Here is a 26,757-nt window from a genome sequence, read left to right on the forward strand (position 1 = left end):
CGTTCCGAGTCGTCATGCTGGCCACATGACCCGGAAGTGTCTATGACAACGCCGGCTCCAAGGCTTAGAAACGGAGATGAGCACCGCCCCCTAGAGTCGGATTCGACTGGACTTTACGTCAAGGGAAACCTTTACCTTTTTAAGTGCTTACAGAAAGCAGGCCTGCAAGCAATCTCAGAGGGGATTGTCTGGTTCCTCACAGTCAAGCAGACACTGGGGAGGTATAGTCAGTGGATGCAAAGACTCTACTATTTCTTTTCCAAATGACAACTGAGGTCTTTTTAGCTGCTCCCCAGAATTCTTACTTTGGGATTAGGTAAGCCAAATGGATCACCTGACTGAACTTGTGTGTTCTTCAACATGTCTGGTGAAATTAATTTAGGTCTGTGCATGGCTGATTACTTGGGATTACACTTACACCTGCCAGAATTAATTGGCTGGATCAATTCACCCTTTCTTGGTGTTTCCACAACACACTTAACTCCTCCCTTCACTTACCCAGTTAAGCAAGTGGTGAAAATAGGGCTTAAGCCTTATGCTCAAAGCCATCTTAGATAATACTGTCCTGAAGGTGTGGTGTATATTCTGGAGTTACCCAAAACATACTTTGAATACTGTCAATATTTTATCCATGTCTAAGTGCAAGAAGTATCACTGATACATGAATACCATGCTTGATTATGCTTTATGCCAAATCAAGTACTGGGCCAGATAACATTTTATTTCATAGATACTTTTCTTTTTCCACCATCTTAACATATGATATATATCCATCTAAATGAATGGAATGATGGAAAAAGGAATACAGTGTGCATGATAGTGGAAAACTTTGCATGTCTGTTTTTCAACATCTGTTCAAATTTGGTAATCGAGGCAAATGCCACTGAAATTCAATTATGAGTTACAACAGATTAGCCCAGAGTCATGTTTTGAAAAAGTTCTATATTTATAATTAAAAATTTCTAGGAATCATCCATGTTTATACAATTATTGAAAAGGCATTATTTTGCACCGAGAATACTGTACAATTGTTTTCTACAAATGCAAGCTTGAATAAATTAGAAATCCTAAACTTTATCCATCAGTGTAAAGTCATCATTCCTGAATTTTTGAAGAATTTACCTCAAATATTCTAGGAACTAAAAAAACATTCTTCTTCCATGTTTCTGCATTCTGAAAATCTAGGATTCAATGGAACAAGCCACCATTTCATATGTCTGGTTCTTTCAAACATGCTGAACTAGCTTGCAATATAGTTATGATGCTGGAAATGCCTTTATGTCTTCAGCAAAATCCAAGGGTACTTGTAGACCAGGCTTTTCAAGATGAAGCTTAACCAATTTAGTTATGTCCTCATTCAGAAATAAGTCACCTTGTAAACATTTACCCTGAAATAAGAAGCATACAATAGTAAAAAACTTGAAAGTAAACAGCTATAAACCTTAAGGTAATGTTTCATACTTTAAGAAAGGAATCTGTGAAAAAGTACCTTTTTCCTATGTGCAACTGGTGGAATATGAGGATCAAAAGTCGTATCTTTCATACTGTAGGCCTCAAAAAGTTCACCAGGAGACCTATGGTACACAGCAATATAATTTCCATTATTTGCAAAAGTTAACTTAAAACTCAAGCAAATTTTAGGAAAAAAACAAAGCAATAATAGAGATGAATCTAGGCAGGAAATCTACACAGGTCTCTAGACTTAAACCAGGAGGAATATGTGGCCTTCAGATACTGCAGAACTATAATGTAATGGGACTGAGAATGTAATGTAATTTCTGAAAATCTGATATTTTATTTCCCACTAAGGGTAAGAATGAATTAAGAGAAATAGTTTTCTTCTTCGAAATAATGTAGAAAACAGATCTTTTGATGACCAGCAATTGGTCAAACAGTGCCATCCAGCCTGCAGGACTAAAGGCAGTATGCTTCCTTGATGATGAAAGGGATGACGGCTTGTTTCTGGACACAGCACAGAATGTTCTCTCACCTCCGGCTAAGTTCATGCCCAAGAGCTTCTGATCCTTCAGCTGGAGCTCCTGCAAGGAGATGAGCTGCGAATTTCTGAACAACTGGATGATAGTGCCTCTGAAAATGGGAGTAATCACAGCAGATTGAGAAGATTCATGTTTTCATACATTAATGTACTTACCCTGAGTTATTTCTCTGAAGAGTTAATCACCAAAATTATGTATGTTAGAAGCAATTGATTAAAACAATATGGCTAGGTAATCTTAAACCTTTTCCAAGGAATGAGTTGAACCACCAGAAATTAATTGTTCAGCCTAAATAAATTACTGAGCAGAGGTAATCTGAAAACAGGCAGTTGTTGAAAAATAACAGTGCAATCAGGAAAGTTTTAATTTAAAAAAGACTGACGGATTGGCATAATGAAGTCAACTTGGACACAAGTTTGCTGATAGTTCCTTGTTGCATCAATATTGCCCTCCAGCAAACATGTATTTAAGCCTTCCCAAAATGACTGCATCTAGAGTTTGAGCAGGCTCTTCTGTCCAGCTTTCAAAACCCAGAGCTTGAACAGGAAGCATCTCAGATAGGCTAATACAAGACCCTCGGGAGAGAGGCTACAAGGGCCAGTCCCTTGATCTACTTTGAAGAAGATGAAAATGGGCTGTTGGGCATACTTCCCATTAATTTCTTTGGAATAGAACAGGCCACCTTTTAGTGCCCTAACCTATCTAGCAGAATCCCAGCATCTCCCTAGTTTTCTGGGGAATTCTAAATAACGAAACGGGACAGAAGACAGCTAGAGTGCCAATGGGATAAGACTCCTCTTGGGGCTGACCAGACACACTACATACTATAGTGTTTGTTGGGTACCACAACACAGTAATCACATCTTTAAATTTTATTTACAGTATTTATTTTCTATCCCACCTTTATTATTTTTTATAAATAACTCAAGGTGGTGAACATACCGAATACTCCTTCCTCCTCCTGTTTTCCCCACAACAACCACCCTGTGAGGTGAGTTGGGCTGAGAGAGACTGACTGGCCCAAGGTCACCCAGCTGGCTTTCATGCCTAAGGCGGGATTAGAACTCACAGACTCCTGGTTTCTAGCCCAGCACCTTAACCACTAGACTAAACTGGCTCTATAAATAAATAAATAAAAATATAAATAATAGCTATCAAATACAGCTATTTGGGTTAGCTTGAGCGCTTACTGCCATCAACCCTGGAGAATCCAATGCTGGAGCCCTCAAAAGCCTGCTGTGCCACATCTGAGGATCAAAGAACCCATATTCATACTGAGTTGAACACTGGTTTTGATGCAGTATATAATGAGATGTGCAGCTGTACTGGACTAGTTTCAGTTTTTGAGGCCTGAAGACATAGACAAGGTATGTTGCAGTCCAGACAATCACGAATACTCTTGACATTTGCCCATCCTAGCTTATCTGAGCTAACCGTGGGGAGAAGAGCTGCTGGCTAAGTGAAACCAGAAAGCAGTGAAGCACCATGGAATCATGCTCCTGGCCTTGTAGAAGGTGGCAATATACTTTTGAAAAAGCCCTCCCTAGACAGAGAGGATTATGCTAACTGCCACCCAGTTACAAATGACTGAAATCCACATGGCACTTACTACTACATGTTTGGGTGAAAAAAGAAGTTACCAATTGGGTCTCTCTTCACCCAGATTTTACCAAAATAAATATTATGGAAGAATGGTTACTTATTTTCCTCTCCCTCCCATTTCTAATGAATATATGGAAAAGTTAATTTGTTGCATTTTAATAATGTTTCTTTTTTATTTGAAAGCAATATCCCCACCCCCTACATGTGTTTTGGTGGGCTTGGTAATAGGTACTGTACAAACAGACGGTCTGTTGAATGGAATGTGTTGGAAGATCAACTCCTTCATGAAATCTTAAAACTGCGATCACTCGGTTCTGGCGATTTCACACATCCTCAATACTGAATGCAGGAATAAACACTTAATAACGGATGTTTATTTTTTAGAAATAAACTGCAGGGCTGGACTCTAGGACTGCCAGTCACCAAGAGAGAAAGATGGCGAGATCCTGGGGAGCTCAAATGTATCACCTGCTTTCTCTAGGATTAGAATGTACAGCAACAGGGAGTAAATATTTATTTATTTATAAATTTATTCACCACTCATCTCCACCTCATGAGGGACTCTGGGCGGTTTACAATAAAATGCAGTTAAAATTTAAAACCATTTCAATACAACAATACAATACAATAAAAATATAATAAAAACTAAGCGGCAAAAGATTTAATCAGTCCGTGAGTGTAACAGGCCCCTCAAAATCACTTAGGGCGCTAGCCATCCCCAGGTATAACTATTCCCCCTCCCATTCCAAGCCTGCTGACAAAACCAGGCCTTTAGTCTTTTTCGGAAGTCCAGGAGCTGTCTGACCTCTGGGGGGAGGGTGTTCCAAAGGGATGCAAGCTAGGCAGGATTATGAAGACTGAAAAAAAATTATTACACGAGTATTCATATTAAAAGTTGAAAATAGTATGTAAAGCTCCTAAACTCATTCCTAGACATTCTAGTTGAGGAAGAAAAGTCTTCAGAAGGAAAGAAAAAAGGACTTCTAGACTACCATCCCAGAATAAAGCTACAAAATGTAAGCCTCTGTGGGACTCACCAAGAGGGAATGCAATTCCCATAGGGCTGAGTTCTGAGCATTACAGTACTCCGGCTGATCCAGTTCAGGCAGATAAAGGCCACTGCCCTGCGATTCATTGTCTAGGAGGAGGTCTGTCTTTGGGAAAATCTGTAATGAAGTTTGTTGAAAAAAAGAGTGCCTCAGAAAACAGAACAATTACAAGATGCCTTGTTCACCTCAGAGAATAAAATAATTTCTCCCCCAAGTGGGTAATTAATTCTTGGAGTAATAAACTCAGAATCCCTACCATACATATGGTCTACAGTATGTTATCTATTGAAATAGGAAGATTCTTTGATGTCATAAAGACTAAAACAGCTTTGGACTATTTTGTACATTACAGGGGTTTCTGTATCTTATCAATACAAAACATCGTGAAGCTAGGAAGAAGCAAGAAGTGAGAACACATGCAATTACAAGGAAAAATTAAATTAGAACCACCACCTACTAACCGCAGCAATTAAAATACTCCAAACTCGGATTATAACCAGTAACGCATTTTGTCTTCCAAGAATAAATATACTCTCACTTCCTTCTCACTGCAGTCCCATGTTGCAGTTATCACAGTAGTTACCAGAGCTGGGGACACAGTACTGAGGCTGGCATTCTGTAACGGCAGTCCCAGAAGGCAGGCCTCAGCCTAAGCTAGCAAGAGATACCACTGACACAGTTTTCCAGGAGCAACAGCAGATGGAGTATTGCTTCCATGCTATACATCTTGCTGCTGAAGGAAAGCGCAAAAGAATACCAATCCCAACATTAGAATTACCTCCTCCATTAATACCTCTGTTGTCTCCTAGGGATTTCACGTATGCATTCTTATTCAGCCTATGGCTTCTCCTCCAAATCCTTTCAGACGGTGTGATCCAGCAAAAAGGAGCTCATGGGCTGAACATCATCAGCCGACTGACTTTCAGGTTACCAATTTCATGATTCCTGGAGGTGTCATCATTATAAAAGCCACTGTGTGTTCACACAGGGCCCTGTGTAATTTCGCCACTGAGAAGATACAGCCCGCTTCCTTGAATAAAGGAGCGATCCAGTGAGCTTATTTTCTCTACACGTTAAATTCAACGTAATTGATACTTCAGGTATAAACGTAGTTACCCACAGGAGTAAGAATAGCTGAGGACATAAATAGGAAAGCTGGGAGAACAGCCCAGTGAGATTGTCCCTTCTGGCAAGAATGTGGCTACAGTAGCAGTAGCATGGCATCCATAACTTACGAGATATCAGCCATGTCGCTAAGAACTTACATGCATTAATGTTCTGTTGGTTGCCAAGATTCCAATGCCGGAGGCCGGAAGGAGCTGGAGCGCCACGGTGGAAAGACGCTTAATGAAAGCAAGAGCCCTCTGCTGTGTCACCTGTTTTCTGCGCTTGGTGAGCATTAGATCCAGACATTGCAACACTATTGCTGCATCTTCATTTGTAGCTCCTTGAACACAAAGCAAAACCCCAATAATAGCCAAAAAGGTTGAAAAGCCACTGTTCTACCACCATTTCTTTAATCAGTTAAGAATTGCTTAGCAAAAGATGATGCCCTGAAGAATCCCATTATGGATTTAGTTTGTGTTTTGAGGAACTGGAGTAATGTCTCCAAGCTAATGTCCCAACTTATCTGCTACAAAAGGGGCATCTGGCATTCAAAAATGGCACTCAAACTTTGATATCACCAAATAGTTTTCAATATTAGAGGACATTCAGTGAAACACATCTGGATAGTTAGAAAGCATCAGTTATACTCAATACACTGATATCAGGAATTACCTGCATGTATTTTAAGTAATGTCTTGTAAAGATGCGTGTAGAACTTCAACGGATCAATGTTAAGGACATCACCTATTGAAAATAATTCCAGTTAAGTGGGTTTCTATATCTGAAAATGCAGTAATGCATTTGGTTTCTCCCGTGCTAAGATTAAAAGGCTTACTTTCTATGAGAATTAATTTCCTTTTGATATACAGGTAGTCCTTGCTTAGCGACCACCCATTCAGCAACTGTTTGAAGTTACAACGGCGCTGAATGAGGGAGGGTTATGACAGGTCCCTGTAGTTGCAGCCATCACAGCGTCCCCGCAGTCACATGATCACGATTCAGGTGCTTGGCAATTGGCGCACAATTATAACAGTCGTGTGATTGCCATTTGTGATCTTCACTGCTGGCTTCCATCAAGCAAAATCAATGGGGAAGCCAGCAGTAATTTGCAAGTTGCAGTCATGTGACATCATGCTTAACGACTGTGAGTGGTTCACGTAACAACTACAACCAGAATTGCCATTGTAAGTTGGTGCAGTCAGGTGATTTTTTGCTTTACAACCTCTCGCTTAGCAACAGAGTTGCCAGTCCTGATTATGGTAGTTAACTGAGGACTACCTGTAAATACATCTTGGAAGCTAGTAGAGCTGTTGCTATATATTGTTTTAGTTACAAATGTAGAAGCAGATAGGAAAAAAACTGGAACAAAAACAGGCAACAAAATCAGTGATCCTAGCTTAGTTTCAGATGAAAACTGCCTCCTTGCTGTCTTCTTACAAACTGTATTAAAAAGACTTTTGTTACAAAACTGACCACTCTCAAATTTCTCAGGCTGAACTATGGAATTGTGTCACTCAAGCTGATCACAAAAGCCAAGCCCGTCACAATATGAAATCAAATCCCCTACCTTGCCCGGACAAAATGTGAAACGCCGAGAGGATACAGTGCAGGCTCTCTCTATGGCTTAACACCTAAAAAGGCAAAACGTGAATTGTAAGCGCAGAGACCCCAAGGCTGTATGTCTGCAGCTGGTGGGCCCTTACAGCCAGACTGCAGGTGTTCCCTCCCCACCCCTGTATCATTACTGATAGGTAACTGGTCTCCTCCACTCACATGCCTAGGAACACAAGATCTTCCTATGTCCCTCCCTGCAGCTGATCTACACGTCAAGTTCTTTTCCTCTGAGCTGGGCAGAGAGAAGACCCCTCTCTGAGCACTGTTTTTGCTTTCTTACTGCTGGGGCGTGTAATGATCAGCATACAATTTATAATCCGCTTGAGCATCAGCCAATGCATTTTGAATCATTGGCCAAGAGTCAGCCAGTTGTGTTGACCAATCATCTGTAGTGACTGCACCTGCAGGAGGTTGTGGGAGATCGGTGATAGGGACAAAGTCTTTACCCTGAGCTACCCGAAACGGGGTCTGCCCAGTGCTTTGATGCACTGCATTGTTGTAAGCCACTTCAGCAAATGGTAGAAGGTCTACCCAATTGTCCTGCTGATAATTCACAAAAGCGCGCAGGTACTGCTCTAGAGTGGAGTTAACCGCCTCAGTGGCCCCGTCCGTTTGAGGATGCCAAGCCGTGGAGAGGGCTTGCTTCGTGCCTAACAGCTTGAGAAACGCCCGCCAAAACTGCGAGGTAAATTGTGTACCTCTGTCCGAAATCAAGCGGGAGGGACATCCGTGTAGCCTGTACACGTGTACAAGGAATAGGCGGGCTAATTGACGCGCTGACGGAATGGACACGCAGGGGATAAAGTGGGCTTGTTTGGAGAAATAATCTTTGACCACCCAAATGACCGTTTTGCGTTGGCTGGGTGGTAGCTCTACAATAAAATCCATGGAGATTTCTTCCCAAGGGGAAGAGGGGGCTGCTACCGGCTGCAACAGCCCCTGGGGCTTGCCCACCTTGCGCTTGGACATTGCACAAACAGTGCAGGAAGCAATGTAGTCTTTGACATCTTTACGTAATGTGGGCCACCAGAATTGCCTCCGAACGAGGTGCAAGGTTTTTACAAACCCGAAGTGACCTGCGAGTTTGTCATCGTGTGAACGTGTTAACACATCTTTTCGGAGGCTTTCGGGAACGTAGAGGCGGTCGGACTTCCAAGCGAAGCCTCTGTCAAAAGTAACATTGTCTTTATTCGCAAGCAACCAAGTATCCGTTTTCAATTCTTTTAAAAACTTTTGTTGCAATTGGGAGGGAATTGACAAAGGGCTTGGCTGAGCAGCGCTTGTGGTGGGCGGTTGTTGCGCGCGCGTTTGGCTTCGCGTCACAGCTTGCATGCCCAATTGGGGCGCCGACCATAGGGTGCTTACCACATCTGGCGCCGCCCCAGAGTCTTGAGGTTGCCTTGACAAGGCATCAGCCAAAAAGTTCTTTTTCCCTGGAATAAATTTGAACTGAAAATTGAATCGATTGAAAAATTGAGCCCAACGAACCTGTTTAGGGCTCAGTTTTCGAGGGGTACTAAGTGCCTCCAAGTTTTTATGATCAGTCCATACCTCAAAGGGGTGATTAGCCCCTTCCAACAGATGCCGCCAAGCTTCTAATGCAGCTTTCACTGCAAATGCCTCCTTTTCCCAAACATGCCAACGCCTCTCAGTTTCAGAGAACTTGCGGGATAGATAAGCACAGGGCTTGAGGCATCCTGCCTCGTCTTTTTGCATCAACAATGCGCCAATAGAATAATCGGAGGCATCTGCCTGTACAACAAAAGGCTTTGAGGGATCAGGGTGTTGTAAAATGGGCTCTTTGACGAAAGCTGCTTTCAGCCGCTCAAACGCCGTTTGACAAGCAGGCGTCCACCTCAACAACGCTCCGGGATTCTTGACTCTCCTAGTATCTCCCACCCCTTTTGTTCGAAGCAGGTCCGTTAGGGGCAAGGCAATCTCAGCGAACCCCCTTATGAATAATCTGTAGTAGTTGCTGAACCCCAAGAAACTTTGAAGTTGCCTGCGGGTACGGGGACTCTCCCAGTCCATGATAGCCTGCACCTTGGCAGGGTCCATTTCTATACCTTTATCAGAAATCCTATACCCCAAGTAGTCAATTTGGGTCTGATGAAAGGCACATTTGGATAGCTTTGCATACAATTCAGCAGATCTGAGTTTACACAAGACTTTCTTTACCAGAGCTACATGCTCTTTCATGGTTTCCGTATAAATCAATACATCATCCAAATACACCAGTACACCTTTAAACAGATGTTCATGCAAAACTTCATTGATTAATTGCATAAATACCCCAGGGGCCCCAGCCAACCCAAACGGCAACACCTTATACTGGAAGGCTCCCAACGGGCAATTGAATGCAGTTTTCCACTCATCACCCTCCTTGATTCGTACACGATAGTAGGCTTCTCTTAAATCCAGTTTAGAGAAGATCTTGCCTTTGGCCAGATGTGATAACATGTCCTTTATCAATGGCAAGGGATATTTGTTGGAAATTGAGACGGCATTTAATCCGCGGAAATCCGTACAAAGTCTCAATGTCCCATCCTTTTTTGGGCGGAAAAGAACCGGCGCCCCCACGGGTGAATTCGCCGGCTCAATGAATCCGCGCGCCAAATTTTTGTCCACAAATTCCCTCAAGAGAGTCAGTTCCTTTTGCGTCATGGAATAAATTTTTGGTTTAGGCAATTGAGTGTTGGGCAGCAGTTCTATGGCACAGTCCGTCTTTCGATGGGGGGGCAACTGGTCAGCTTCCTTTTCACCGAATACATCAGCAAACATCCTGTACTCGGCCGGCAAGCCCTCCAGAGGAGAGGCCGGGTAAGGCGGAGTCGCAGCTGCCGCAACCCCCACCATCTCCTCTGGGGCACCCTTCCCCTCTGCCGCTTGATAAAACCCATCCCTAAATGTGATGGTCCGGTAGACCCAGTTTATTTGGGGGTTTTGCTGCACCAACCATGGTACCCCCAACACCACCAATGGGCCCCCTACGGGAGCCACGACAAAAGACAACCCTTCCTGGTGACTGCCCAGTTGCAAGGCTACCCGCCCTGTAAAATGGGTGACCGGTTTGCCCCCTGCCATGGACCCATCCAATTGAGTAAATGCGATGGGTCTTTGTAGGGGAAAAGTGGGGAGCTCCAAAGCCGCCACCACGTCGGGGTGCATCAGACACCGGGAACACCCCGAATCAATCATGGCCCATACTTCCACCGTCTTGACTTGGGAACCCAATTTCAATTTCACCATGAGTATGCGGTAAGTGCCACTCACCGCTGGAGGCTCGCGCCCGTCCTCTACCACCTGCCCAGCGGCGCCCTTTAGAGCAGGTGGCTGGCGTTTCCCGCCGGTTGCGGGATTTCGGTCTCCCCTTCAATTTCGTAGAACATCACATCGTCTCCCTCGGTCTCAGCCACCGCAGCTTTCTGTTTCCTCGGCAACGCAGGGGACTTCGCCGGCGGTTTTCCGGGCCGTTCCTCCACCTTTGCCTTCGGGCATGCTGCCACTCGATGCCCCTCCTTACCACATCTCAGGCACAATCCTTTGGCGTACCGCTTCTCACGCTCCTCGTCCCAGGGTCGCTGTCCCGGTTTTCCCCCGGTGGTCGATGTGCGGCTGGGCTTCATCTCCCGCCCCGACTTGGCGGTCTTCCGCTGGGCAAAGACCTCTTGGGCATGTTCAGCCCTTCCTGCTAGCAGGATCCACTCATACAGCGTGTATGGGTCGTCCCTCCCCAGGGACCAGCGCAGCACCTCGGTATTCAAGCCATCTTTGAAGAGCTCGATAATGGTTGCTTGGGACCAGTCATCCACCTTCCCAGCTAGCGCTTTAAACTCCAAAGCATAATCGGCCACTGATCGGGACCCCTGCTTGAGTTCCTTCAGGGCTCGCTTTGCTCTCTCCTTTGCTAAGGGGTCCTCGAAGTGTTGCTTCAACGCCCAGAGGAACTCCTCGAGATTTTCCAGTTCAGGCGCTTCCGACTGGCACATCTGGACATACCAGTCTGCCGCCCTCCCCTTCAGTTTGGTGGCAATGGTGATGATTCTTGCCTTCTCCGATTGGAAAACCGCCCCCCATTCCTCCATATAAGCTTTCGCATTCGTCAGGAAGAACGAGAGTTTGGTCGGGTCCCCATCAAACTTGACAGGGAAGTCTCGCATGCCGCCTCCCGCCGGGCTGCGCCCCACCACCGGTGCTGCTGCGGCTGGTGCTTCCCTGACTCGGAGCGGCACGGGGCCCCGGGGCGATCGCCCGGGCGATGCTGCGATTTCCATCTGGACCGACTGGTCCCCTTCGCGCCTCCGCACCACCCGTCGCCGTTCCGGGGTCAGCCCCTGGGAGGAAGGGGTTGAATGCCTCTGGCTGGATTCTTCCCGGAGCTCTCGCATCGAGGTTACATCCAAGCTCAGCTGTTTCAGAATAGCCTCCAACGAATCCATTTTCGACTCCAGCACTCTGATTCGATCCGGAGTGGGTGAGCCCTCCGTTGGCTGCACCTGCACCACGTTGGGGGATAAGGGGTATCTCTGCCTCCAGGATGGGCCCCCCGCTGCTGTGGCATCTCCTCGGGTCTCATCCCAGGTGAGCAGCTCGCCCGGAGAATTCACGGTGGTCTCCGGGGCCGTTTTCAGCCCCCCGGCTTCGCTCTCCGACCCGGAGCTCGCCTCCTCTCTGATGGCGGACAGCTCCCCTCCTTGGGACGGTCGGCCGGACGGCCTCACGGTCGAGTCCGGTTCCCCTTCCTCCATCATCACGATTTCGGGTTCGGTCATCGCGGGCTCTCTCCCTCACAAGTTAGACGCTTGTCTTCCTTGGACAGGGGCCAGCGGAGTTAGGAACTGAGATTCTCAGCTTTATGTAATGATTGCCCTAGCCCCAAATACTCAGACTCACAAGAGGATGCTAAATGAAATCTGATTTATTAGAGTACTAAACGCAAATACAGAGAAAGCTGAGAATGAGCAAAAGCGCGCCAAATACAAACTTAAACCCTTGCTTCAAACGTATCCCGCCTCCCTCGTAACAGCCCCGCCCGGCACAGGTGCTAGCAATCGTCAGAGTTGCTAGCCTGGGAAAGTAACCTTGAGCGCAGTAGATAACACAAACACATTCCAAAGCAAAGCCAAAATATAATCGTTCCCATCCTCCCTAGACAAATGAAACACGCATCCAATTAATGACATGCGAAACGTTACGATGCATCAAATACATTGAAACGGCGCACATGACAGGGCGGTGGGAAAAGGGAGAGTCTGAGGGTGGAAACTTACAAACCAAACATGGGCCCACCTAGGCCAGCACAAGAGGCAGCGCAGGTTCCTTATTCCTGACACAGAATAAGGGTCACTCATTTAATCAGAAAGCAGGAAACTTACCCCAGACACAATAAGGGAATGGAGAACCATCAGAAGGTCATCAAAAAATTCCAAGTTTATGAGATGGGCAAATCTAAACGAAAGAACATTTAAATCTTGATTTTACATGGGATTCACCTACAAAACTACGTTGTTTGCTTCAATTGTATCTTATTTGGAAGGGTCGTTACTTAAAACTGATCCTTAGGCCCGTGTTTGTAGCATGGTTGTCATTCCTGAATAAATGCCACATAGCAGAGCTCCATGTCACTCACTAGGAGGAATTTTGAAAACAAAAAACAAACGCATATTGATAACAAAAGATAAACATAAAGTAGATTCAGAACTATTAGTCAACTAGATATTGACTTTCACATGTTTTTTATATTGTTACATAATTTTAAAGAATGTTATGATTGCTCACATATTTATAATGTGAATGTATTTCTACCTTAGTATGCAGTCCCTAGCTAGATTTTTCTTAAAAAAAAAAAAAAAGAAATCTCAAAATTATTCTGAAATACTTACTTTGCAAGACCTTCCAACACAGCAGGCACGAGAGGAGATTTCTGGGCTTTTTTCAAGATTCGGAAGTAAGTCAAAAATACAATATTCAAGGTTTCTGTGTGCTACAGGACAGAGCCATAAAAGGATATATGAACCTTTATGACTTCATTATAATCAAATTTTTTTCTTCATGCATCAATATTGACGCCATTAAACCAAAATGAATGGTTAATTAATTTAAAAATTCCTGGCTTTTCAATAAACTGCCTAATTATAACTTTGAGAGCCAGAAAAATTATAGCTTTACACCATTCTGAGTTACAGCAATAGTAGCTATGACACAATCACATTAATGTAATCACATTAGTGAACAAGAAGCTATTTATTAGCTGGAACGTAAGAAACTACCAGTCCATTACTGTATTCTTAGATTCCCTAAACTTCCCTAAACTTCCGAAGAACACCAATGCTACAATGAGACATGAAGCCATGACTGCAGATCGTCCTCACTTACTGACTGCCTCATTTAGCAACTGTTTGAAATGATGATGGTGTAAAAAAAACCCCAGATTTGCGACCAGTCCTTGGATTTACGATTGTTGCAGTGTCCCATGGTCACATGACTGCCATTTGGGCGCTTTGCAACTGGCTTCCAACAAGCAGAAATAATGGAGAATGCAGAAGTCACAAGTCATGGTCACGTGATGTCTTGCTTACCAAGTGCGGTGATTCGCTTAATGACTAAATGGGAAATGATGTCGTAAGCCCATTGCGGTCACGCAATTTTCTGCTTAGTGCTCATGGAGCTTAGCGATGGAGTTGCTGGCCCCAGTTGTGGTCATTAAGTGAAGACTGCCTGTATAACAGGCTATAAGTCTTTACACATGCCACCCACTCCTACCTGAATCTATTTCTGACTAGCCACAGCAGAAAAAGAACCTGGAAGAAATACACTGCATAACGCAGTCCTATTTCACGTGCAGTACAAAATGACCCCCAGAAAATGTAAAATGTATGAGGAATAAAGATACCAGTTTCAATTTTTTCTCTGTATTTTCAGAGGCTTCTGCTTCCAAGAGTTCTCGCTCCAGTTTCTCTTCTGCTTTCTTCCACTGAAAATGAATAAATGGTTTAGAAGCTAGTCAGTTTCTGGCAATTTGAACCAAAATAATTTTTAACCCCTGAACTTCCAACATCCAATGCCATTTCCCCCCCCCCCCCGTCCATAACAACATGGAATTCCTCCACGACCAAGTCAGCCAACACACTGACCTGGGGGAGAACAGGGGCTCTCCTGTGCTTGGGATTTGCCTGGCCAGGGAGGGAGGATCCCTGTGGCTGTTCCGGAGGTGGCTGGATGGAATGTCCAAATCTAAGACCCTCACATGTTTTTTCTCATTATTACTGTTCCTTCATAAGGTTTTACTTGAATATTACCCAGCCAGAGCTTCTGAAGCTGGATGGGTATCAATGTAAATAAGTAAACAAGTAAGTTAAGTACCCTTCTGTCATGATTTGTAGAAACCGCTGGAAGCGCTCTTGGGGCTGCATGATGTCCATGGGTGTCAAATTGTTATGTCCATGTTTGAGTTGGTTGGAATGAAAGGATTCTGAGCTGAGGAAACTGCCTGGGGCTCTAGTACCAAACACGCCTACGGAGCTTCCATGTAAGTATTGACTCATGGCAATTCCTCCTTCGTTTGGGTGGGTGGGGGTGCATGCGCGCGCATTTTCTGCTTATCCTTGACCAACTGAGAAGCAAAAGCCCTTGCTGAGCTATTCCAATCGCCAGTAGATTCGGATCTACTTTCTACCCACTCCTGCTCTGGAGAATCCCCACATAGACTTTACAATAATACTGACATTCTCTCAGTATTTTAAGCTTGGCTAGTTTTTAAAAAATCCATCCAAAAAATACAAGTATTTTTTGAAAAAGGGGGGCAGGGAGATGTTAATAAAATGTGCAAAGCTAAACTGCCAAATGATTGGGTTCATTTTATAGATTTGGCCAACAACAACATCAGCCCCAAAACATGTTGCAAAGAATTTTGGTACACGTAAACATGCCCAGTGATTTCAGCAAACTCTTTTCAATCAGCAACTGTTTCCTCAGCACCCAATGGAACTTAGCTTTGAATCCAGGACATACCATTATTTACCAATTAGTTTCCTAATTGTATTTCACATTTTTGCTCACTGCAGCATAAAATTACCTTTCTTTGCATCCTCGATAGATTTTTCCTTTTGTCTTTGTAGGACATGATTTTTTTCTTTGGTGTAATGTCTTCTGCATCTTTTTTTACTTCCACTTCCTTAATTCTCAGATGAAGTAGTGCCATTAACACCTAAATATAATCCACATGCATTTTTTTCATTAAAATCATAAAGACTTTTTTGCAAAACAAAATTATGAGAAACTAAAACAATGTCTCTTTTTCAGGTAGAGGTTCACAGCCATCCTTGCAGGTAGTTCATGAAAGACAGAAATAAATATATTCAAAGCTTCAATCAAAGCATTGGGTGGAAAAAGATTTGATGCTACTTCAACAGAACAGGAAAACCCATCTTCAAAAATAAATAAATGAATACACCAACAAACTCACCTTGGGTCTAACATCATAATTCTGACTTTTCACAAGGCCGGAAATGACCTTCACCACACCAAGAGAAGCAAAGCCTAATTTATCCTGCTTGAAGAGGCTTCTCACCGCATCGCAACACAGTTCAGAAATCTGCGAAGTTCAGAATCTCAGTTTAGAGGTTTAGCTTTGGAAGCCAACATGTTGAGCATAAAATGGAGCACAGCAGGCAGTACTGAAAGCCTACCTTTTTTGAAGCATCATTCATAAGTGGTACAACCAGTACAATGATGTTATTGTGGAAGTTGAAGTGAGGCAAGGCCACCAGGAGCTCACAAAGGCACTTCACTGCAGTCTCTGCAAGGCCTTTGTATGCCCTCACTGAAATCACGTTGCTTTTCTTCAGCTTCCTTTGCTTCCAATCTAAGGAAACATTAGGTGAAGCTTCAATATCTCCATGCCCAGATTCCCTAGTTACTAATAATTTGATTTCAAAATCTGAATGGAGTAGTTGGTAATGCAGAGGGGAAGAATGCCTAAAAATCAGGCACTGAACTGCATCACTGGATGATATTCTCCTGAGAGCATCTCACTGGAATATTGGAAAGACTGAGCTTTGCTCTGGTTAAAATTATTAGTCTTCAAAATGTGGCTCAAAACCAAGTAGCTCTTTCCACTGAGTAAGTTCCTAAAGCGCTAACACTACTACTTCCTAACATTATCAAATCTACACACAGGTTGTGGGAAACTGAGGAAAAACAGGGCTGTGTAAAACATCTGAGAAGACTGATTGGCAAAGCCTCCCTCCTCCAAGCATTAAAGCAGCTACATCCTCCTGAACTACTTTGTAACTACTTTGAAGCTTTTCCTCAGCCTGTCTGTGTACCTACGCACATGTACACACAGGGCCTTTGTTGGCAGTCCTATTGTACTGTTCATTTTGACAAACCTCACAACTGACTTTTGTAAATTCAAAGAGCTGAAACTACAAACTACAAGTAGTCCTCATTTACCAACTGCCTTGTTTCGTGACTGTTCGCAGTTAGGATGATGATGAAAAAGTAACCTTGTGACCAGTCCTTGCATTTACGACCTTTGCAGGTCTGTAAAGCAAAGAAAAGCTGAAATAAGATTGTAAAATTATGATGTTTCGCTTAGCAACAGCTCTGCTTAACAGCCAAGTTGTGGCTCCCAACGGTAGTTGCTAAATGAGGAGTACCTGTGTTATTAGTTGACACAACAGCATACAGCAAAAGATGAGAATGGGACTGTGGCTTTTCCAGTGACACTAAGAGTATTTTTTGTCCGACGCGGTGGCGCTGCGGGTTAAACCGCTGAGCTGTCGATCGGAAGGTCGGCGGTTCGAAACCGCGCGGCGGGGTGAGCTCCCGTTGCTCGTCCCAGCTCCTGCACACCAAGCAGTTCGAAAACATGCAAATGTGAGTAGATTAATTGGTACCGCTTCGGCGGGAAGGTAACGGCGTTCCGAGTCGTCATGCTGGCCACATGACCCGGAAGTGTCCTATGGACAACGCCGGCTCCAAGGCTTTGAAACGGAGATGAGCACCGCCCCCTAGAGTCGGATTTGACTGGACTTTACGTCAAGGGAAACCTTTACCTTTACCTATCTCATTTGTATCAACGCAAGATCAAAGCTGAGACCATTCCAAAAGCTAGTACATATTTCACACGTTTCTTCTTTCTTTTCTTCACAGGTATCAGAAACGTAAAGCAGACTTAAATCTTGAATGTAAAATGCCCTGTACATTATTATGACGTTCTTCTGAATTATGGGTAAAAATCTCTCTCTACCCACACAGTCATTTCAAAATGCTTATTTCACCATCAGTAAAATCTTCAGTAAAATCAAGACGTGACATGGAGAGTAAGAAATGACAGACTAAAAACAGGGGAAAAAAATCAGGAGCACGTAGGCAAAGGTTCTAAAATAAGGCTCTGTTGAATACTATGGCATACCATTTACAGAAAAGTAGATTTTTTTCTTCTTCTCACCATTCTTGATGAAATGCCCAAGGTGTGGTGTGCACACAAAACCAAAAATGTGAGTCAGTTGAGAAGAAATAGATCAAATAATTACTGGAGAAGTCAAGGTAATTGCTTTAGACAGTTCTGATCTCTTCTAGACAGATGCATTTATTTATCAGAGAAAAAGCATTATTCAATGGGATTGACTCTGCAGGGCAGAGTTGGGGATGACTGTCAAGGTATTAAGGAACAGGTTTTGCACTACACTCATAGCCTAATTGTATTAAAAAAATTTGATTCAACCATCAGACTGAAAAGGGTTTAGAATTACAATATAACGCTTCCGAAGTGTTTTCCAGGAGGACTGGACCTGATTTTCCTGAGTCTGCCTAGTTTTCCCTCTCCTCTGAATGGGTGTGAAAGTCAGCCTCTCCCATTGCTGCCACTCAATATGCAGACTGGAGGTACCAGGGATCTTTGGCATGTTGCTCTTAGGACCACTCCCCCAAACTGATTATTGTTTTCACATGAATACTACTAGCCATAATTGCTGAGGGTCTATAAATATACACACCATTCTAGCGTAGGAGTATTAGGTATGTTCGTCGCCTTGAGTTATTTATAAAAAATAATACAGGTGGGATAGAAAATAAATAAATGAAAATAAGTGCAATGTAGGCACTTTGGGAAGCTATGGCCAGCAACATTCATGTGATACTGTGGTATGATTTTCTATCAATCAATCAATCAGTCAGTCAGTCAGTCAGTCAGTCAGTCAGTCAGTCAGTCAATCTATCTATCTATCTATCTATCTATCTATCATCTGTCTACCTACCTACCTACCTACCTACCCACCCACCAGGTTGCCAGGACGCATTAGAAGTCCAGAGCAGTTGTCCTTTAGTCATACTGCTGAAGGGTTATAGGTGGTAAAGCTGAAAATATCTTCAATGATGGGTCTGCCTGTTTATGTGCAGAATCTTGTTTTAGGGCATGAGAGCTCTATAGGCAAGGTGACCTGCTAGCCCTGTAATGACTTCTAGCCCCAGGATAGGAATTTTTAAGTCTCTCTTACGAGTTGCAACTTTTGCAGAGACAGAAATGCAACCGTCATATGATATTTATTCATGTGGAGTCCTTGGTGCTCTTTGAGCCTTGTTGTTTTCCTGCAGACGTTTCACTGTCAGACTAGGCAACATCTTCAGTGTGAACAGGGAGAGGGCCTTGCTCTCTGTTACTACACAGTGACTTGCCCTGCTTGTGTTGGTGGGGGTGTTGTTCTTCCTTGGGAGTTCTTTGATTGGGTTGTTGTTTGCTGCTTGGTTGATTGACTGAGTTAACAGTTCCTTGATTAGGGTATTGTGTATTGTTTGATTGTTCGTCTGGTGTTAATCCTAGTGTTGATTTTTGCATCCAAAAATGCCACAGAATTCCTGGAAGCCTGGCACTCAGACAAAGCAGCCATCAACAGACACATAGAGGTAAACAACATTTACATACCATTCGAAAGAGACAATAGAAAAGCCAAAAGACCAGAACACCTCGTCACCAGCAATCAACACCCAGATATGCAAAGATGTTGCCTAGTCTGGCAATGAAATGTCTGCAAGAAAACAACAAGGCTCAGAGAGCACCAAGGACTCCACAGTTCAACCCTGAGCTACAAATATTCGCTTCGATTTATTCATGTATTGATGGCATAAGCTGAAATTTTTGTAAAATCTTAATATTCTGCTGGGGAGAAGACACATGCAAATATAATTTTACACTACTTATTCACTAGCTTTAATAAGACTACTCTTCTAGAAGGATTGGTGTGCTTCCCAACTGAACATTCTATAAAAAATACACATATATTTGTATTCTGCTCCACCCTGTGCATTATACCTTTTATACATTGTTCCAGATTTTCTAAGTAAAACTTGTATTGGCTCACAAGGCCTTCTTCAAATTCTCTCAGTTTCTGAGTTTCTTTTTTAACCTATAAAAAAGAAACATTGTAAAATATTTTGCTATGTATCTACTCTATTACTCAGTAGTTTACATTTAAAAAACATTACTCTGTAGCAGGTATCCTGCTTAGTAAAATAGAATATAATGCCCAAATCTGAAGGAATGCATGTACAAGATTTCAGAAAGGCATTTATTTCATTGGAACTATCCCAAATATAAAACATTAATATTAGAAATACTGAATTCTATGCTGAAGAGTTCTCTGCAACTCAGCAACTAAATACCCTTCTCCTCACGTTGTTGTACAACTTTAGAAGTTCCTGTAAAAAAAAAATCTGAGTTTAAATCCATTTATTGTAGGAGTATCCTTGCTTCTAAGTCAAGCGGCTGACTCATGGGGCAAATGTACTTCTAAAAGAATCAGGATTTAATTCAAATTCCATTTTCATCAACAAACAGAACTCCAGATTCTTATTTACTAGGAAATTATGCATTCTCTGCAAATTTGGCATACATTTAAATTGGCTTTCCTTCAATAAATCAACCAGGTTGAGTGGCAATACCAAGATCAAGACTAAAATAATTAAAGGGAAAAATTACTATTAATTACTATTAAAAATTACTATTAAAACATCAAATTGCAAACTTAGCAAGAATATTTCATAACAAACTTCTGATGTATTCTCCCCAAAGCACTATTTTTTCCCTCCCGAGACTTAATATTAAGCCCCAATCATTGTATATCCTCACCTTTGTATTTTTCTCTCTTTCAGTCAAAGGCCTGATTTTGTAAGATGGAGTAATATCTTTGAATAGCTCCATCAGAGAAATCATCACCAATTTTCGCACAATCACAGCCACACTGGGATCCTGTTCCATCAACATTGCACGCAGCTCTTTCAGTTTCTTTATCTGCTCAAGAATAACACCCCTATGAGTACATTCCCATCACTATATAAGCTAAAGTGTCTATGTTCGGATATATTGTTATTAAAAATAACAAATCCACTTTTATGGTAAGTTTGGGAATTCTGTCACCAACTTTTCCAACAGAAACATTTCAAGATATTTTGGTTACTGCTGTCATCATCTCTGACACCTGATCTTTCAGAGTGGAGTGGGTAAGAATGAGAAAATCCAAATTAGGGAAAGAATTTGCACTGCTCCTGTTAACGCATGTAGATATAATTTTAGCAACATTGAGCTTTTGTATGAAAATGCTGCTTTTCACATATTATAAAAATTAGCATGCCTGAATTTTACCCCATCTTCCAAACTAGAAAGGAATTTTTACCAAAGTAAGAACAGGAAAAAATACCAATTCATATCTACGGAAAAAAAAGGCTTGGGACTGAGCAACATCTAATTTTCAGAATATCATTTTTTAACTTCAGCTTACATGATATCATCAATTATTGACATGACATTTTCACATTAGTCAACTCAAGTCTTTTAGAAGTTGTGGATTGGCAAACTTACAGTGCTCCCCCACCTCCAATGCTTGGGAAGGGGGGATAGGTGGTTTATCCTACAGTAATTATATTTCACAATAAAATGAAAACTGTCATGCCACTCCTCCCTTAGCAAACTCCAGATGGCAGTCCAGATAACTGGCCAGGAACAATTTTTTGTCATACAACCCACTCTCTAAAAATTCCCAGAATCCTTCAACTCTCCTTGTCAGTTCTAAATTTCCTGCTATAAATTTTTTTGTATCCCTGATTGGCAGCTAAGAAGACTTTATTTTTACCGAACATCCTTCAAAAAGAGGCGTTTTTTTAAAAAAAAAATCTTTTTAAAGAGGAAATCGAAACTAATAGTATTAATTTAAAATTTGCAAGCATATCCAAGAGTAAGCCCATGAATCTTGTTTAGAGAAAGGGAATTGTCCTTTCATCTAAAAGGTAACTGCACAAAGTCTAGGATGGCTGCACAGAAAACTGAATGTAAATCACTGGGAGACCTGCCAAGCCGTTAACTCCAACACTTCTTGCTTAACTTCTCGCTTCTTTACCTTTTTCACATTCTCTTGCTTGGAATTTCCAAAGCAGCATTACTTACATTATTCTCTGGACCAGACAGAATCGCAGATGCCAAAGCAGCTATTTGCATCTTCTTCTCTTGTAGCTTTTTTTCCCGATGGACTAACCGTTCTTCAACAGTAAGAACAGGTAAGGGCTCTTCAAGGGCTTATGGTAATAAAGAAAACAACTTTTTAAAGGAATGCATGTGTGGAATCATTTAACTTAGAATTGGCAATGACAGCATTTGGGAGAAATATTCTAACCTTTATTGAACTGTTCATCTAAGATGATCAAATTTAGAACTTTCTGATCTCTCTGCTCCCATCTTGTGGTTGTCTGGAATTTTGCAGCCCAGATCTGGTAGCTCTAGTAAAGATAACCTGGTATTTGGGGAAGCTGACAGGAGGTCGCAAATTGTGATAATGTGACATCACGCTTAATGACTGTGCAGGACTCCCTTAACAATGGCAACAGGAACTGCCACACCTGCCATTATTAGTCAGCGTGGTCACGTGATATCGTTCTTTACAACTGTGTTGCTTAGCGACGGAGTTGCTGGTCCCAATTACTGTCATTACGTGAGGACTGCCTGTATTTAGCTTCCTCCCCAAGAAATACCAATTAAACTGCTTATAGCACTGTTCCAAGAAACTTAACATTATTTGGAAAAAAAAAACAGTATTTCAACTGTTCAAATTATTATTTTTCAAGCCTTAATTACCTTCTTTCACCTCCCCTTCTTCTGCTGCATCTTCTTTCTCTTCTGCTTCCTCTTCAACACTTACAACTGCAAGAAAGAACATGCTCTTTAAAAACCAAACAGCTCTAATACTCCACATTTATTATTGACAGCTCGCAAGGCAATCCTGACTGTGTCTCACCTGGCTTTTCCATGGTCTGTGGAATTATTCCATGCTTATCTTTGATTGGAAGCAAATGAATCAGTTCCTTTTCAGGCATGGACTGCATGCGCCTTGGCATCTTCTCATATTTCTCAATCACGCTTTCATTCTTACGTTTCTTGGCATGAATAGGTTCACTGTGGAACGAAATCCACATATTGCTGAATATTTTTTCATCACAGAAGCATTACAGAGGCTTGAGTTTTTAAAAAGAGACCTCACAGGAACAAAGGTGGGGGCTGCTTTTCTGAGTGGACCTTTGGTGCCTGGCTGTCTGGGTCTTACTCTCAGGGACCAAAGGTTATGTCCTTATAAGGTCAAGAAGCTCCTGACTGGTTGATGTACATAGGACAGAATATATCAATGATGTACACCAGCTTCTTGCTGGTCAGTCTCTGGTCAGTCTCTCTAAGTCTCTGTTGTTAGCTAGCTAGCTGGTTAATCTGTTTATTGTTTTACTTCTAAGTAATGTTTTTTATTTAATACAATCTTTTATAAATAAATGCCTGGTCTCTCATCCTTATTTACTTCTGCTGCCTTAGAGCAATCTGCTAAAACATATATATAATTTTTATCTATTAAAACTATTTGGGTCATTAATTTGACTATGAAGAACCATCTTCATAATACTATTGCATTAAAAATTAAAATGGGCAAGGACCCTGTCACTGAGAGCTTTGCCAAGTTCTGTGATTTACTCATGAGGACTATACAGTTTTCATAATTAGTGCTTCACTATCATTTTCTATTAATTTCCATTATTTCAGGCATTAACTACCCGAAAGGAAAATACAGTCAAGCTCTTAATCTTGAGACCTAAATTTGAAACCCCAACACACAAAACATTAGCTACAATTTAGACCTTGCTAACATCAGTGAATGTGAAATGAAAGCTTGATAAACAAGAAACTGTTGAAAGGTTTTCTACAGCTCAAATTTTCTGCTTTGCCAGCACCTACTTGGAAGATAAGTCTCTTGTTATAAAAGATGCCTTTTGAGCCAACTCTTCCATTAATTTCAGATCATCTTCATCCATCATATCAAGAGGGAGAGCTTCTTCCTCTTCCTCCTTCTCCATCCTCTCTGTTCAGGCAAGTGAAAAAAATCAGAGGCACAGAAATATACATACATAAGCCTGCAATAGGTAAGTGGAAATATATTGTTTTTTTGTTTGTACTCCCGGATGAGTACATGAACAAGTAATTCAGCGATAAGACTCTTGTTTTACAGGAAAAGGAGAAATAGATATTAACAATGGAATATTGTACCAATGGCTGCAGCTGGTTTCTGTTTTCATGGTGTTATATCTATAAAGCAGGTAGAGCCCAGACAAAATTAAAAACTTGATTTATCCTATCATGGTTTAGAGTAATTTTCTTCAAGCTACTCTCCTCCAGAGAAGCAGAGCTTTCTCTTTGATAATCTACAACTAAAATATCAATAACTTTACTTCATTTGAGAAAAAGTACATTGCGCACTGATATAAAAACAAAGCATTAAGACTGATCTTCAACTGACAGCAACCTGGAGGGCCTGTCAGTGACATAAAAGCTTCTTCCCACTCCTATGTTAATCAACAATCTGATGATTAAAGAAACCTTATATTCAGTAGTACAAAATAGTGACATTTAACAAAGTCTCTATGGCTCATATATTTACATACATGCACGCACACACAAACACACACTCATCTTACTTGGAGGTTTTTTGTTATCTTCCAAAGGCACCGGTCTCCGAGATACAGCATCTTTTACAGCTTGTCTGAGTTTCCTTTGTTCTTTTCGGTACTTTTTGGCAGCACTTTGCTGGTTGAACTGCTTGTTTTTTAACTTGTTGTCAAGTTTTATTTTACTCGTTTTCAATAATTTTCGGAAACTTGGAACCCTTTTTTTATTTCTCCTCTGGAGGCAATAAGGGTCAGATTAGTATGCCTTTTAAACTGATCTGTGGCTTTCCTTATATATTTTTAACTCAAATCTTGAAACATTAAGCAATATGTATAATTACAGATTATTTGTTAGATTCATATCCCGCCTTTCCTCCAGGTTCTCAAGGCAGCATACTTAGCTCCCCTTTGTCTACGTTACCCCACAATAACCCTGTAGCGTTCCTCACAGCTTCCATGGCTGTGGGGAACCTGAATCCATGCCTAGGCCAACATCTTACCCACTTTATCACACTGGCATAGATTTTTGAAACAATTAGATTAATTCAATAGCAGCAGTAAGTTAATATTATACAAGGCAAAAGAATTAAGATAAACAGCAAATTCTTACTAGAAATAAATTCTTTTAGCAACCCAATTACCCAATATAAGTGAAAAGAAAGGGGAAAAAAACTCTCTTGTAGGAAAAAAGGCAAATTTTGTATATCCGTTTCCCAACTTTCTGCTCTGCCCACCCACACACTCAATATATGTTTTGGAGACTGACTCTTAATTCCCTAGAGAGGATTCTGGATGCATGGAGGTAATGTAGGATTACTAAAAAATTATTCTATTGATGCAGGGTTATAAAATTCTTTTCAAACTGAGATTTACCCTTGGTCGTGGAGTGACAGAGATTGCAGTCTTTAAATAAATGGGATAAATGGGGGTTGGGCTAAATTTGATTAAATTGAATTAAGATTATATTAATCAACTGCAGTGAACAGGACTGTCCATCATGTATACAAAAATCCTCCCCTTTTATTACATTAAAAATTTAAATGTGGGGTCAACTTTTGTGGGACTGCCCCAAGGTTCTTCAGCAGCTGCATGCAGCTCTAGGGACACTTTCGTGGCAATTTAATGAAATCCCCTGGCTGTGCAGCAATACCATATCTCAGTGTTTTTCAACCCTGGCAACTTTAAGATGTGTGGACTTCAACTGCCAGAATTCTCCAGCCAACTGGCTGGGGAATTCTGGGAGATGAAATCCACATATCTTAAAGTTGCCAGGGTTGAGAAACACTGCCATATCCATATGTTCATCCATATGGCGATTTTATTTTTTAATAAAGTATCCATTTAATGTCTTTGAAGCAAGTCACTTTAACTTTTAAGAGGAATAAAAGGAATTCTATATTCGTAATGCATCACACCCATGTTCCTTCAGAGTACCTATTATTCACACCTCATTCTACAGACACCCGGAAAAAAAAACAGCCATAATTTAACTAAACAACTTAACCAGCTTGTACATCCGCTCCTTAAATACCAAGCCTGTTCCCCAACCTCGTGCCCTCCAAGGGCACTGAACTTCCATTCCCATAAACCGTTGCGCCTGCAGACCCTCTAGGGATTGTGGGAATGGAAGTCCACCGCTCGTGGGAGACCCGATGAGTGAGCGGGGCACTTTACTCAACTCCATGAGAACTCGCGCACGGCGCCTGGCTCCCAGGACTACGTCCCCACTGTCACGGCCTACCCCCTCCCCCGACTTCCAACTGGCGCAGGCTACGTTGGGTATCCCGGCAACGAGTCCTCGTGCCCTTACCGGCTTCATGGCAGCTGCCAAGCAGGGAAAACCTTCACTCTCTGCCTCCGAACCCCCGGCACAACTCGGACACGAAAAGCAGCGGAAGTAGGACCTTGGCGCTAGTCAGGCCGGAAATGCCGCCGCCGCCACGTCCACAGCGCCCTCTGCCGGAAAGGAGGATCCGAAGTCAGCTCCAGCGCCTGCCAGGAAGCCGGGGCTGGCGAACGACGAGGGTGAGCGCTCGGGATGTTTCGTGTCCGGTGGGCATATTTCTCGCTCTTGTCTAATCCGAATTTGTGCAGCAGTCCCTGCTTCCCTCGCTGTGAAGCGGTACTCACGGATAGGGCTATCCCTAGGCTGCAAAAGTCCGGGCGCCCATTAGTTGGCAGCACAGAGATAAAGATAGATAGATATATAGATATATATTTTTTAATCTCTCCTTTACTGCCAATCTGGCGGCTTCGCCCAATCACCACCGCCTCTTTCCAGTTTAAAGCCTTAACTTTTGGACGGGGCTGATGAGCTCCAGACTGCACTTCCCAACCCGCTGAAGCTTTAGGACATGGGTGTCCAACCTTTTGGCTTCCCTGGGCCACATTGAGTGAAGAAGAATTGTCTTGGGCCA

At 42.4% G+C, this 26,757-nt stretch overlaps 1 protein-coding gene across 1 annotated transcript; it reads right to left on the reverse strand.

The window, feature by feature from the left end:
* Window positions 1–956: 956 nt before the first annotated feature.
* Window positions 957–26,240, reverse strand: NOC3L (NOC3 like DNA replication regulator). The gene is made up of 21 exons (XM_063307409.1): window positions 26,151–26,240; window positions 24,371–24,575; window positions 23,634–23,757; window positions 22,654–22,811; window positions 22,494–22,559; window positions 21,810–21,937; window positions 20,499–20,660; window positions 19,683–19,776; window positions 16,057–16,232; window positions 15,834–15,962; window positions 15,444–15,575; window positions 14,262–14,342; window positions 13,252–13,352; window positions 12,745–12,817; window positions 7,323–7,386; window positions 6,428–6,499; window positions 5,914–6,095; window positions 4,637–4,765; window positions 1,991–2,088; window positions 1,490–1,574; window positions 957–1,388 (listed from the first exon to the last, which is right to left on the reverse strand). The coding sequence occupies exons 1-21, from the start codon at window positions 26,157–26,159 to the stop codon at window positions 1,257–1,259; spliced, it is 2,400 nt and encodes a 799-aa protein (XP_063163479.1). The 5' UTR covers window positions 26,160–26,240; the 3' UTR covers window positions 957–1,256.
* Window positions 26,241–26,757: the final 517 nt, after the last annotated feature.

The sequence above is a fragment of the Candoia aspera genome, chromosome 6, assembly GCF_035149785.1.
Source record: "Candoia aspera isolate rCanAsp1 chromosome 6, rCanAsp1.hap2, whole genome shotgun sequence".
In the NCBI taxonomy this organism is placed as follows: Eukaryota; Metazoa; Chordata; class Lepidosauria; order Squamata; family Boidae; genus Candoia; species Candoia aspera.